Below are 16235 nucleotides of genomic sequence, written 5' to 3'. Positions count from 1 at the left end.
GATTTGGTCAGAAATCTTACAAAACCCCTACACAGAGTCCGCAGCGCTGAAAACTGAAGACTCGTATTTTACATACCAAATGATAACACAGGAGTTAAATAAGACATGCAAGGTTATAGAATATTGGGGTCGTAGGTTAGATAAGGCTGACAACAAATGGAAGATTTTCCGAATAGAGAAAGAAGTGACGAAGAAGAGAGTCCAAGTTATGGCCTCGTTGATAGTTACAATTAAAAAGGCAGGCACGACATAAGCCGACCTATTAAAAGAAGTATAAGGAAGCACTGGGGACGACATGACAGATGATATCTTATCCGTCAAGAAAGGTAGAGCTGAATCACTGGAGATGAGGATAGTCGATTCCACAACAAAAAGAAATGATGTCAAAGGCAGGCACGACATAAGCCGACCTATTAAAAGAAGTATAAGGAAGCACTGGGGACGACATGACAGATGATATCTTATCCGTCAAGAAAGGTAGAGCTGAATCACTGGAGATGAGGATAGTCGATTCCACAACAAAAAGAAATGATGTCAAGATGAAGTAAACGCCAAGGTTACTGATGCAGTAGTTTAAAAGAGACCAGGGGATGAAAGACAGCATTTTACATGAAAGATCTCGATGCTGACTCTACGGCTGAAGAAGTGATTTTGGTGCTTAAGAGATAGGGTCGGATATTCCGCTCTGAGTAGCTGCTATGATGCCCGTTTTCGGGAATACCCACAAGGTAACAGTTCTACTACTAACAAGGGACGCAAAAATTTTAATGAATAAGTCATGAATTAGATGGCATTATGAATTAGATGTGGCATTCATGCCACATCGAAATTAACACCAATGAAGTCAAATGCTATAAGTGTTGGGGCGTAAGGCATTTGTCCAGAAATTGCAATGGTCCAAATTGCACCTCACTGTGTTATAACTGTGGAGGTGCGAGACATAAAGCAAAAGAATGTTTAGAACCACAAAAATGTTTAAATTGTGGCAAAGTCGGACACTGGACCAAAGGCTGTGTTATGTGGTACGGACAGACGATGAAGATAATATATATTAATATGAATAAAATGGCGTTGGCACAAGAGCTGGCATGGAAAGTGGCTAACAACAGAGATGTAGACTTCCTATAGGCTGTTGAACCAAACCTAGAACGGTTGCTTCTGATGGTTGGATCACAGATGAACTTTTGGGCACGGCCATACTGAATGTATCGAATCGATGGGTAGTTATGCTAATCAAATATGGCAGAGGAATACTGGCCATATGACTATCGGTGTGTATCATATGTAGATAAATTTTGCCAATTTGTGATTTCTTCGTTTGAAAAGAAATACATACTGGTGGATCCCAGATTTACTGCCGAGCTGAGGATTTCGGTGTGGACGGCATGTAGAAGACTACAAAGAGCCAGAAGGAATGGACCCAATGAGCTTGAATGAGAAGAAGTAACCTTTAAAAACTCTCAGAGAGAATTCTGCATTCTGTCAAACATGCTAAGAGAGCCACATGGAAGAGACTAGTTGCGGAGTTAGAGGATGTATGGGGTTGGGCATATCGGACTGTTATGAAGAGGTTTGGTGCGTGCCCCTCCCCACGCTTACTCGGGACCAGATCGAATAAGCAATTACAAAGCTTTTTATTACCAAAGAAGGCAACCATGCAGCTAAACCAGATTTTGACACGAGAAGATTCTCCATTGATAAATTGCAATGGGCGATTACCCACATCAACCCAAAAAAGAGCCCAGTCCCAGATGGGGTACCAGGCATATTGTTGAAAGAGTTGACCAAGAAATTACCGTGGACGATCTTAGAAGTACTGAATGAGGCTTTGGAGAGGGGAACCTTCCCCCACATCTTGGAAGTTTGATAGATTGGTGTTAATTCCTAATCCAAATGCGAATAACATAGCAGTATTATATCGACTAATTTGTCTTCTACCAACGATTGGCAAACTGTAAGAGAGATTGTTGACACATCGAATACAAAAGGATATTGTAGTAACCAGAGGCCTGTCTAGGTCACATTATGGATTTCAAACAGGAAGGTTGACCATAGATGCCTTAAGAAGAGTGGTGTTGTGAATGGATGGATGAATGGAGAGCAAACATCTGGAGGACCAAACAGATTCCATTAATGTTCCTCCTGGATGTCTGCAATGCGCTTAACAGTCTTCCAAGGGCTGTGGTGGTGGACGAATTGGAGAAGAAAAATATTAGCGCCCACAGTACAGGTAGTTATTTGCGATTATTTGTGCAAAAGAGAATTGATGGTTGAGGCTGAAGATGGAGAATATAGGTTCCTGATGCAGGGGGGGCGTGCCCCAGGGCTCTGTATTAAGCCCCTCCTCTGGAACATTTTGTTAGATGACATTTTGAATTTACAATATCCACTGAGAGTGGCTCCAATTGCGTACGCGGATGACCTGGCACTGTTGGTGTCTGGTCGGTCTGAAGAAGAGATGGAGCAGAAAGCTAACAGGGCAAACGTATATATTCTAAATCAAGGACTCAAACTTGAAGCAAAGAAAACTCAGGTCCTAGCAGTCGTGGGCAGAAGCAGATTCAGAACCAACAGTGTATGTGTAGACGAACATATTGTTGAGATGACCTCGAACGTGAAATATGTTGGAATTTGGTTGCAGCAGTAAGGGAAATGTAGCAAGTATATCAAAGAGATTATGACAAAGGCTGAAAAAGTAATAAATTCTCTTAGCAGGCTGATGGAGCACAAATGGGACCCAAAAGCATCCAAACGAAATTGATTATGGCCGCCGCGATTTCCATAATGTTATATGCTACACCAGCATGGCATGGAGCTTTTGATATTCCAAAAGCCATGGGCGATTCGGAGAATGTCTACAAATGTTTAGAGATTTTAATGACTTTATATATTGTGGATATATCGACTCACCGAAACATACTTTCTTCACCTGAGAGAGATGGTCAGACATCAAAGAACAGGAACAATGGATGAACATTACTCTGGATACAGTCGCAAATGTTATTTTAAAAGAAACACAAAAATGGAGACGGAAATTTTTGAAACAGAAATTTTGGAAACGAAGGAGCTTGACAGTGACAACTGGTTCTGGGAATTAATATAAGACCAGTTTGAGACCCAATGGCCAAAGGAGGGGCCTGGGAATGTCGTAGTTGGGTCCAGATTACCCCTCACTGGTTTGCCAGTGTCGGTTAATGGTGAGGTCCATGATAGTGATGACATCAGAGATAATGAAACGATATCTGTAAGTAAATAGAGCATAACAGAGGAATATAAATAAAATTGTATAGAAGAGTAAAACAGAATAGGTATTTGTATAGAATTGCATAGAACTAACAAGAGTGAAATAGAAGAGTAAGTTGTATTAAATAGAAGATGTAATAATATAAGATAGCTACAGGGGCTAGTATATGGATTACAATTTAGTCAAATTGAAAAGACCAAGTCCTGGCCGCTGGAGAGGGGCCTGGGAACAATATTGTCGGGCCTGGATTACCCCTCTCTGGTTTGTTAGTGGCAAGGCACGAGACGAATTCCTCAAAAGATCCGAACTGGCAAGCCGAGCTGCCATACTGGACATACAGCTGGCGGGTGGGGAGGCTCATTAGAGTCTAGAAACACTTTGCTTGCACCGAGGAAAGCTTTAACACAAATCCGTCCCAAGCAGAGCAGAGGAAAAAAAGATGCGTAACAATGGGTTAAGGATGCATCAAGTATTTTTATAACTTATGAATGCCAAATAATTTGGTTATTTTCTATTTGTTTGAATAATAATCAGTGTCTCATTAGGCCTAATGGTAAAAAAAAAATGCTTATGGTTCTGATTAATAAATTACAGAATTGCTTATTTATGCAATTGTCAGCAACCTTGTACACTGTCAGTTTTTACTTTGGTATATCTCTGGCAGAGAAATTAATAAAAATGAAAGTTGCATACTGTGGTACTTGCAAAGTAATAAAAATGGAGTCCCCAAAGAAATAAGACAACTGAAATTAAAATATGGGGAAATCTTCAGGGTAGAAAAGAAAAAAATTAAAGCCATAAATAAAATGGCAAGACAAATGGCCTTGTACTGATGTTGACAACAGTCAACATCAGTACAAGGCCATTTGTTTCATGGGAATACACTGTTGTATATTCCCATGAAACAAAATTAGTTGACACTAGAAAGACCAACGGAAAAGGTGAACCAGTGAAGAAACAAAATTGCATTATTCATTATAATGAAGAAAAAAAGTAGTAGACAGTGTCCAGATGTCATCCTACCACTTCATTTTGCATGAGTATAAAATGGTACTACTTCAATGTCGCGTTTGAATTCATTTTTGAAGTCGCAGTTGTTACTAATTGGATCATTTATAAATTGATACAAGGTAACAACAAAAAAGTAACAATAACAGAATTTAGGAGGGTAAAGTAAATTGTTTTTGGTAAGTAAACCAAACCCACCGGGTTGGTCTAGTGGTTAACGCGTCTTCCCAAATCAGCTGATTTGGGAGTCGAGAGTTACAGCGTTCAAGTCCTAGTAAAGCCAGTTATTTTTACACGGATTTGAATACTAGATCGTGGATACCAGTGTTCTTTGGTGGTTGGGTTTCAATTAACCACACATCTCAGGAATGGTTGAACTGAGAATGTACAAGAATACACTTCATTTACACTCATACATATCATCCTAATTCATCCTCTGAAGAATTATCTAAACGGTAGTTACCGGAGGCTAAACAGGAAAAAGAAAGGTAAGTAAACCAAAAACAATTAATATAGAAAAAGAAGTAGGCAAGAGACTTTATCACACATTCGTAAAACCCAACAGTCCAGGGCGAAAAAAAAAGAAAAACATGCCACAGTTGCTACCAGAATCTGCGGAATCAATGAGTAACAACGAAGCAGACAGAAAAGCACGTAAGGTGACAATCTTTCTGCTAAGAGTGTGATGGCAATCCAGGTTATTGTCTGGAGAATTTTGATTCACATCATACTTCTATTTAAACTGTAAAAATTTTAAAAAGCCACTTTTTGTTAGAATATTATTAGTGTTAATGAATTTTACTACCTAGCATTAATTCTTATACTGCTTTATTTTTTAATGACTTTTTGCATGGTTTTTTTTTGTTTTCTAATTCTTGAATCATTAATATGGTAATTTTTAGAATGCAATTAATAAATTATTGAAAGAACAGTAGAACAAAATTAAATTAACAACAAACAATAGGATTATTTATTATAAACTAAGTATATTAGACATTTTTACTTTTACCTTGTTTTGAACTGATATATTATTTTGTATTTAAACTATTTTAATATTATTTATTAAAAGTTAAGGGAAGTTCTTATAATTAAAGCATTAAAAGGTAAAGAGTGAATTTATTTACAAACTGATTCTAATTACACCCATAATTATTAGAGTGGTTCCAGACACCAGTGTTAAGAAATTAAATACATCGGCAGTGCTACTCCAGATGCCGCTGACACTAACTATGTGAAAATATGCCAAAACTAACCTGAAAAAAACAGATTCATAAACTAAAGATAGCAGAAAAGTACAACTTGATTCATCAGATAGTTATACATATCAACTGTATTCCTGTACCTGGCAACCAAAGCCGCACTATTGCTAAGATATGTTCTGCACCCTGGGAATGGGAAACACATTACCATCAAGGCAGGCAATTATAACATTGTACTTGATTGAATAACCTTTCCTAGCATCAGGGACCAGAACAGCAGGGAACTTATTAAACAAAGACACAAACTCCGGTGAAGAAGGTATATGAAGTGAGATGATAATTTCCAACAGTTAACTCTTTTGTCTTTCATCATCCTGATCAACAATAAATATTAGTGATTGATTAGTAATGTTAAAAAAATAGATTAAATTATTAATTAATCTACAGAGAACCGTAATTCTAAAAGATAGTTTTAAGACTACTATCTTTAAAAGGAATCTCATAAAATAAATTAAGACTGTAACAGTAAAATCTATTATAAGTATTTGTTTTACTAATCTCAAGTTTAGAGGCAGATTGGAACATAAAATATGGTTCCCTTTTTTGTAGCTGAGCAATAAGTTTGATATTACTTAATATTACACTCTTACTTGTAATCTTTTGGTTTCTGGAAAAATTACACAGAAATACATGATACTAAAATTAAGAAAATGATGTTAAAAATTACTTTTTTTCTAACCACTGAAACTTATGTTTCCATGTGAAACTAATTTAAACACTTGGAACTTACATTTTTTTGGTTGAAAATGTGTTTCATTGTGGTGGTGAGTACACAAAATGCATAAAAGAAATGTTAAATTAAGTTTCCTGACATTGATGTCCTGCATCATAATGCTGGGGAAACTTGATCAATAAGTTCCCAGAAACCGGATCTGCCAAAGATATCCAAATCCCGAAGACAATCTATTCTCCCAGTGGAAGGGAAAAGTTGGATGATATTTCTGATCACATAGCTCAAAAAAAAATCTAATACATAATTCTTGGATAACATTAAAATCTACAGAAATTAAAGTACAGCCATGAAAATGTGTTGACACATTTCAAGAAGGTTTATAAATAAATGTTATTTTAAAAATAAAAATTTAAATAATTGATGGCTGCCTGAAGATAGACAGTGTTAACAAAGTAATGTGTAAACTGTGAACTAGGTGCCATGAATGACTGTGGATACCTGGTTTAGACTGTTTAGCCTGCCTTCCGCGGTTAGGCTTCTAGCTTAGTTCCTGAGGGCAACGTGGTAGCTGCAGGTGTCCGTTGTCTCTGAAGGCATAAACACAAAACTATGTCCCTCGGGGCATCTGCATCGGTGACATCTCTGTGGGGCCTGAACTGAAAGCTGTGGTGTGCAATCAGTTTGAGGGTGAGAAGATGTCCTTCGTTAAAGCCACTACTGGCTAGGAACGGAGGGGGTAGTGTAGCGACCAGACACGCTACGAGGTGGGATCTTCTCCCCTCGGCAGGGGGGGGGGAACCAAGATGTTTAGGCTGCCTGTGTTAAAGGGTTAAGTAATTTTGAAGTAAAGGAATTGATTACAATTATTTTCTAATATTTATATGTAATTCAAAGTTCTTTTGTAATTAGTATTTATGTTAAAAGTTATAGAAACGCAATACTTACAAAGTAAAATTTAAATTAAAAATTATTCATGTGGCAGACAAGGTTTAGCATTAGTTTTATACAATGTATTTCATCACAATAAAGCTCTCATGGTCTGGTTGATGCAATAAGACCTAAAAGATCATTTATTGCTGGTGGCAATTGATAAATTGTGCCAACAATGTTGAAGCATATACATCATAAAGATGATAAGGTTTATGGCTATAATTTCAAAAATAAAATTATCTTCACAATGGATAGAAAAAGGTTTTCCAAGGGCACAAAAGTGTTAAGTTAGATCAAAGATTTCATTCAATACTAATTTTGACCTGAAGGTCAAACTGTAAACTCTAGCATAAATGTTGTAGTTTAAATAGATTATGAAAGGATAAAATCAGGAAGAACCCTGAAATCTTTGAACATAACTCGTAATAGCACTCATTTTTTACACCATATTACTTCAGTTAACTCTCTTTTCCTGAAATTTATCTCCGGACACAGTAAATTTATTGTGGTCCATTCAAGCTTAGAATAAATCATTGGCATATTCCAAAAGACAACCCTTCACAATTACAAATTTTTTTATGTAGATCAGGGTGTCCTTAGGAAAGGTTTAAAAAAGTGCATAAAAAATCTTGCACAAATTCATAAATATTTTATAATTCTATCTGAGCACACAGCACTTAAAATATACAATAATTATAACAAACAGGATTTTACAAATTTATAACATTTTGTTTAAAATTTCTCTTATAATGATGAAAAATATATTTCACTCAATTAAAATTATACAATTTCTTTCAGTCATTTTAAAAAAAAAATCATATTTGATTACAAAATTTTTATTCGAGTCTTTCATACATACACATACATACATACATACAAACATCTTTTTATATACAACAGTATACAAATTATAATAGTAAAAATAATATAATCAATAATAATTACACAATTATATTCAATGAAATTGTATTTTAAATAAACTAAAAGATATAAACATACTCAATAACTCAGTCAGCACATTCATTGTTAAAATAATAAAAAAATTAATAAAAACTGTTTGTGTTGCATTTTGATGTATGAAATAGATAAAATATATGAAATTTGACAAAAACATGTGTACATAATCATCACATTTACATGAGTGTATAATGTAATGAATGAAATAATGTAGTGACAGCGCTACTTTATTCAAGAGTTAAATTTTACAGCAGCATGAAATACAATTCACAATAGCACAACTCAACATTTATTTACAAATAAGTCAAATAATGTGAAAGTGACATTTAGTTTGTTATAATGTAAAAGTGACTACTTGAGTAAAATTAACTTACAATAACTGAAATTAAATGCTAAGAGATTTTTACAATCCTTTTTCTGTTTACCTATGACAATTTGTAAGCAGGTTTTTACAACCTTAAAGTAAGCCTTTATATAATATTATATTTGGATTATGTTCATGGTAAGTTAACATATACGTCAGGAAAATACTGTGTTTATGTTTTTAACATACACAGAGCTTACTCTTGAATTTCAATAGTAGTTTAGCTGTCCCACCTGTGACAGTTTTTCAATTTACTGATTTTACTTAATAGGTCTTTACTGTTGGAAATTGTAGCATGTTCTTGTCAGTATTATCCTTATTTTGAGCCCAAATTAACATTAGGCTACCTTTAATTTATGTACTCTTGTTGCATTTTATAGGACTTAATTTAATTTTTTTTTGAAAAATTTTCACAAAAAACTTAAGTAAGTAAGTTAAAAACAAATATGAAAACTAATAAACAAAAAAGAGAACCATAGATAAGGAGAGGCAAGAAAAAATGAAGATGGAAAAAACATTGTCAGCAATATAACTTAGGGAGGTTAACAGAAAGGCCAGACTAAAGATTAAACAAACTTCTACCAAAGACACTGTTTCAAAGATGGAATCATTTAACTACCCACTTTTCGTTGGGAAGACTTGTTACCAGAATTAAAAAAGCGTTACCTTCCAGTCCATGTAAAAAGAGCAGTAATGTGAAAGCTTGTTTATGAGAATTTTCTTTAAGTGGCAGAAAAAATATTTGATAAATCTACAACAGTGTATTCTATTTCATACTATATTTATGGTTCAAGAATTTTACAGTTCAGATGATATTATTAGGCAGGTGCCAGGAACCAAGGATGTCAAATCTATTAAAGGTCTAGAAAAATGGAAAACAAACTAAAGTTCAGAAGCACCACATGAACATGGCAATCAAAGAGACCTTGTTCAAAATTAAGACTCCATTAGTGGTTATCAGGAATACAGAATTTTATAACTTAAATCTAAAAATATTCCTTTGGCCAGTGAAATGTCACCCAAAGTTTGATTTTAATTTTCTATTTCAATCCATGCACAGAGAAAGACGACAATTCTTTTCCTTCCAAGTATTCTGACCTTCCCAGCCTTAATGTTAATTATTTTTGTAATTTCTTTACTGTTCAAGAAATCTAATTTTAAAGGATTTATTTGTTTTTCCTACATAAATACCATCACAATCTTTAAATTTAATTCTACAAATTCCACACAGATTATTTATTTTATTATTAGTTTTGTTTTTAAATCTTTTATGATCAGATTAATAAGTGTGTACACAATTTTAAATGTTTATTTATTGTAAGTTTCAATGTTTTCAATGATATTATTAATGTAGAAAAATTTGATGTATACGATCTGTATGTAGATGGTAACTTACCATGAACATAAATCTAAAAATAATATATATAAAGGCCTACTTTAAGGTTATAATGTAATATGAAAAACCTGCTTAAAATTTGTCAAAATAAAAAGAATTTTAATTCTTTTATCTTCTATTATAAATACAATTACAAATTAAAACACACAAAATTTTTCCATTCATAAGCGATTACTTAAAAATTTCAACTGTTAATAGACAAAGTTTTGATGACCAGAAGAAAACAAGATGTTGAGACCTACCACCCCAGTGTAACTTACTCCAACCTACATATCATTAAAGTTCACCCATGTTTATTCCAAATTTGTAAACTAGATCTTTAGTTATGATTATGGTTAGTGCAGGTATTAAAAAACAAAAAAATGTGGTCAATTAAAAATATGTTAACCTTTTACAGCATAACGGTTCCACAACGGTATCACCTTTTTTTCTTAATTCACTGCAACCAGCACAGTGGTTCTGCTGTGGGACCATGTTTTAAACACTAACACCTACAGTTCCTAATAATATCGCTACACCAATTGAATATTTTTCAATTCTCTTTCCTGATACATTAATTGATCATATCGTATATCAAACAAATTTGTATTGCACCCAACAAAAAGAGGGAGCTTGCAATTATATACCAACAAATGCAAAAGAAATTAAAATATTTCTGGGGTTAAACATTTTGATGGACATAAAAAGATCATCCAGCTATAGGGACTACTGGTCATCTGACTCTGCTTTACGAGATACTTTTATTGCTACAGCAATATAGGTAAACAGATTTGGGTGGCTTTTGACATATCTTCAACTGAACAATAACCAGACAATGCCAAAAAAACATGGTTACCTTGGATTTGACAAACTTTATAAAATACGTTCTTTTTTAGATACAATATCAGAAACATTTCTTGGTAGTTATAACCCCAAGGAATTTCAGTCTATTGATGAATCGATAATTAAATTCAAAGGTCGCTCAAAAGTCTCAAACAGTTTATGCCACTAAAACCCATAAAAAGGGATTACAAAGTTTGGATGCGAGCGGACCAGACAGGCTATATCTGTGAATTTCAGATATATACAGGCAAAAATAAAAATGTTATTGAGAAGAGCCTTGGTGCTAGAGTCGTGAAGGATTTGACATCAAATATAGTTTGTGTTAAGTTTTAATATCATGTTTTCTTCTTATTTAAAATATTGTAATGGCAGCCTTGATAGTTGAAATTCTTTTTCTCAATGCTAAAGCTCAGCTGATTCGATTCTAGACTCAGTACACAAGATGATATGTAGTGGAACGGTAGCATACAATGTATTAAGTAATTCAATCAATCATTTACATTAATTCTATTCAATATACTTCAAATACTCAAAATATTATATGTATTATTAATATTCAATGTGTTTTACTAAACTGAAATCAAATTACAACAAACAAGACTACCAAATATATCTAATCAAAAATGTATTCTACAAATGAATAAATACTACATAAACTCAATATGGATTCATCTACTTATTCAAACTTCAACTAATCAACAGCTGGCTACAATCATAAGGTTTATTTTGATAAGTTTTTTAGTTCAGTAGACCTAATGAAAGATCTACAAGGCCAAAAGATCCAAGCCTGTGGAACTATCCGCAAGGACAGAAAACATTTACCAAAAGCTATTATTGACAGTAGACTAAAACAACGGGGTGACAGTGACTGGAGGTCAAGAACGCCAGGCATTTCGATAGTTAAATGGAAGGACAACAAGCCTATTTTTTTCATTTCTAATTATCACGATCCCAGGCAAATCACCAATGTGACTAGAAAACAACAGGATGGTACAAAAAAGCTATTTCCATGTCCTCCACATTTCGGGATTACAACTGTCATATGGGTTATGTAGATAAAGCGGATATGTTGAAGAAATACGATGAGATTCAGTGACGGAGTAAGAAGTGGTGGCATCGCATCTTCTTTCACTTTTTGGATGTGTGTATTGTAAATAGTTTCATTCTTTTTAAAATTAATAGCGAAGGACGATGTTTATCCTTGAAAGAATTTAAGATTGCTATCATACATTTGTTGGTATCAAGAAGTGGGGGGAAAGAAAGTCCAGGTAGAGAAAGAAAACAACCGTTACTGAAAAAATGTAAAACCAATGTTCCATTGGAAGTTCGACTGACAGAAAACCTGCTTATGCTATTGTGCACCTACAAAAAGGAGGTGCGTTCACTGCAGTACAAAAGAAATCCACATCGTACATACTGGAGATGCGAAATATGTAGTGTTGGACTTTGTTTGTCAGACAAAAAAAAATTGTTTTGTGGATTACCACAGACTGTAAATTTGCTGGTTGAACTTTACTTTATAACTTATTTTTATATAAAAATGACATTTAATTTTGGGGATATTTTATGCCAATACAAATTACATTTTATATTACAATATTTTACTATTCATTTATATTTTTTTATTGTTTCAATGTATATCCTGTACAACTGAAATATGTTTCAATATTACATACTTGAAATACGAGTTAAGTAGCCACAGTGGTCCGATGAGAGAACCACCCCTGTAAAACGTAAAATTTATCATAAAGATATAAAAAATATTTTTTAACTTATTTGGCTGTTATATATTGCAATAAAATGATAAAGTTAAAACACACGAACGATACCAAACAATTATGATTAGTGCAGTTATTAAAAACAAAAAATGTGGTCAGATGTCATGTAAGTTCCAATAGGTACCTTACATTGAATACAGTTGTGAAAGTAATATTGCAGACTCTTAATTGAAAAAATATTTAAAAAATCTATTTGTGTGCTGCAAAGGGTTAAACAAACCCCAATTAAGAGTCTGCAATATTACTTTCACAACTGTATTCAATGTAAGGTAGCTATTGGAACTTACATGACATTTGATCACATTTTTTGTTTTTAATAACTGCACTAATCATAATTGTTTGGTATCGTTCGTGTGTTTGTGCGTTGAGGCGTGTCAAACCTCATGAATAAAAAATAAAGCTAAATTGTAACTTGTATGTAACTTATGTTCAATTGTATTAGATGTAATTATAACTTGTATGTAACTTATGTTCAATTGTATTAGATGTAATATAAGTAACGTTTTATTGACATTGTAACTTGTATGTAATTATGTGACATTGTGTTAGTGTTAAAATGTTGACGTTCTCGTGCATGCGAGCTGTAACATAATAAGCTTTGTTTGTTGGAAGGGGAAGGTAATTATTTTTTCTCCAGCTGGCTAGTAAGCGAGTAGAAAAGGCATTCTCACTCAGGACTCGGAAGGAGACGGTCTAGCACTCTCTCTCTGGACTTGGAAGGAGCAGGATCCGGCCATTATCGGCGACCGGGGATGCTGTGAATGGCGGAAGAGGAACAACGCAGCAGAGAGTCGAATGCGTATGAAGATGACTACCCTTCATGATGTAGCGAGCGTCCGGCCGGCATCAAAGGGTGAATGAATCCCAACATTAAAATTATTATTTTTAAGGCAAATTACACGAATAAAATTTAAACCTATTCAAACATTTAAATTTCTTAGCGTATTTCAGTTCACTTAATAAGATCCTTCAAAAAACCTAACAAAATTAAATTTCAGTAATCATTTTTATAAAACATTTAAAATCATTCATTTTTCATCTTTTTTTGTGTCGTTCTTGGCACGTCATCGCTGCAAGGCTAAGCGTGGTCGGCCGAGAACAGTGCAGCATGCTGATGTATGTTGATGTGTGAGTGTGAGGTAGTGGGGATTCTTTGGTGCGTAGTTCAGTGCGTGGTGAGATATTGTGAAAGAAGGATGTCTGTGCCGTCTTAAGCATTCATAGTGTTAAAATGTTACAATATCTTAAATACTTAAATGTTACATAGTATTACAATGTCTTAGTATTCACTACAATAAAAATGTTATACAGTCCACTATTGTGTGTGTGTTCATTTAGTGAAAAAACAAAACAATAATCATAACTAAAGATATAGTTTACAGGTTTGGAAATCATGAAATAATATTGCAGCAAAAATATCTCTTATCATACTTTCCTCTTGTTGCAAAATAAATTATAACATTACTTGAGCAGATCTACCTACGCTATTTAAATTTGTGCTGTCAAATCAGGTCAAGAACTCTTCTTGATACCAATACTAAAAGCACTCAACAGAATTTCAGAAATTAAATTTAACAAAATTACAGTAAATATGAAACACAAACAGCATAAAAATCATCAATACTATGCACATACTGTACATCTGTCATAAATGGTGAGTCACATGTTTTGTGCCATGCATTCATTACTAATGCTGTCAAACTCTGAATGTTAGATGATTCATACCTACAAAGAAGTGTAATTTGCACTACACACTTTCTCGTTTATTTTTGGAAACAAAAAAAAATAAAAATGATCATTATAAAGAATCCTAATCTGCCACTTGACATAAGGCTTCAAATCATTTCTAAGGCTCTCAGAATTATTGCAGCATTCCAAATTATGGTGCAGCAAATGGTCAACACATGGCTGTTCTAGATATTTTATCGTGGGGATAAAAAAGTAATAATATATTCAAGAAATAATATCATTACAAGTACAAAATTTTAACAAATGTCATTACAAGAAGAATTCAACCCTGTAATGCTGCAAATGAGTTACTGCACTTGCATAGAAATTACAGAATATACATTCACAAAAAGTAAAAAAATATTACAAACCATTAAATTACTCAACATAATATGAAATATTAACTATTATATTTTTTTATGATACAGATGAGATAGGATTGTGAGGTGAACCCATTTGTGTGAGAACTTTATCCAGCCACTGTAAAGGACCATGCAAATGTATTTCTATCCAACATGGTGTACTTGTAACATCTTGTCTGTGATATTCAGCACCCCAACCCTTAACAAATGACATCCTGCAACACACAAATTAAAACAGTATTAACATGTAATAATTAAGTGAAGATGTAAATAAGTGATGAAAACATGCACTTACTGTAAAAAAAAAATTTATTGATACTTTATTCAAGTTAACTTGAAGAGTTGTAGGAAAAAGGCAATAAAATTTCTTTTGATATTTATAAAATTAATATCACGAGATTTACAGTTCATCAGAAAGTTATTGAAATGCAACCACTTCATGTTATTGACTTACATTTTAGAATAAAACAAGCTGCAGTAAAATAGTAAAGTACAAACAAAATTTGAAGTTATCCAAAAATAAAGAAAGAAGCCACAAGGACTACCTTTAAATTAGCATTCAATAAATTCACAAAATTACAAATCTGTGGGAAGCGTGTTCATCATTTTATAAACATGTTTGAGATTTACATATGAATTGCAACTTTTTATAGAGAATAGAGCTAGCTAGTCACTGGTGACTGCATTTTTTTTTTAATATAATATACTATACTGGCTGAAATTCATCAGACACCTGTTTTATACAGTGCTAATGAAATGGAAAATGTATCAAAGGTTTCAGAAGCGAACAGAAAAAGATCATCCAAGTCTAGTTTTGGCATCACTGAAGACTTGAAGAAGCACCCTCATGAAATAAAAAAATTGTCATTACCTATATCTATTAGTGATATTTGTTAAAAGTTTAAACTTGTACGGGTTGAAGATATTAATTTTTTAGAGAACAATTCTTAATTGTATCTTTGTAATTTTGTTTACTTAATATTTAAATAAGTTTATATACTACAATTCCTTAAAAGATTAAATGTAGGGCCTACATTTCTACAAAGGTTTCTTTGGCTAAAAATTATAATATAAAATTAAACAGGCAAAATTTAAGTATAACAACAAAATTGTACGTAACACAGTAATAAAACTGTTTGGTCTTTAATTAAAAAGTTTTCTAATGATAGAAATAGGAATAAGAAATTATCAGTGTAAGCAGATAAATTTAATGTATTTTTTACTGATAGGATACAAAATATTGTTAAAAACACCACAAAATAACTACATGTTTCTTAGATACAGTTTCAGTTGTTAAAGGTGGTTTTAAGTTTATATTGTTTACATTTGATACAGGTATCTTGTCCATAAAAGCCTAAGGTCTAGTGACAATGTCTTAATGTAGATGGACTGAACTAAACAATCAGAGGTACTTCCTTACTAGATTGAAAAAAAAATTAAAATAGTGCTTGTCCCTAAAAATAATACAGATTAAAACAAGTATAGGTTTATTTCATTCAATTGTGCCAAGAGTTTTTAATTTACAATCAAATATTGTAATTTTGAAGATAATAACATTTTTTCCCTGTGGTAGGTAATCCCCACGTCCCGAACACAACATCTACGTTCCACGTCCATGGCGGAAACAGCTGTACTTAAGTACAATACATATAGCTGGCTAACGGGGCTCCGAGTAAATTCCTCGGATATTTTCTTTTGACCTGATTCCACCTTC

General features: G+C 33.2%; 1 protein-coding gene across 2 annotated transcripts in view; it reads right to left on the bottom strand.

The window, feature by feature from the left end:
• Positions 1 to 7741: 7741 nt before the first annotated feature.
• Positions 7742 to 16235, bottom strand: part of Mad (mothers against decapentaplegic homolog 1) — a 42172-nt gene continuing 33678 nt past the window's right edge. For both annotated transcript variants that reach the window (XM_075368313.1, XM_075368314.1), the window contains exon 8: positions 7742 to 14736. In XM_075368313.1, the coding sequence (XP_075224428.1) occupies positions 14577 to 14736 (160 nt within the window). In that variant the 3' untranslated portion in view covers positions 7742 to 14576. The remainder of the gene's footprint in view (positions 14737 to 16235) is intronic.

Source organism: Lycorma delicatula, chromosome 6 (assembly GCF_047948215.1).
Source record: "Lycorma delicatula isolate Av1 chromosome 6, ASM4794821v1, whole genome shotgun sequence".
NCBI lineage: Eukaryota > Metazoa > Arthropoda > Insecta > Hemiptera > Fulgoridae > Lycorma > Lycorma delicatula.
This window is presented reverse-complemented; position numbering and strand designations above follow the sequence as displayed.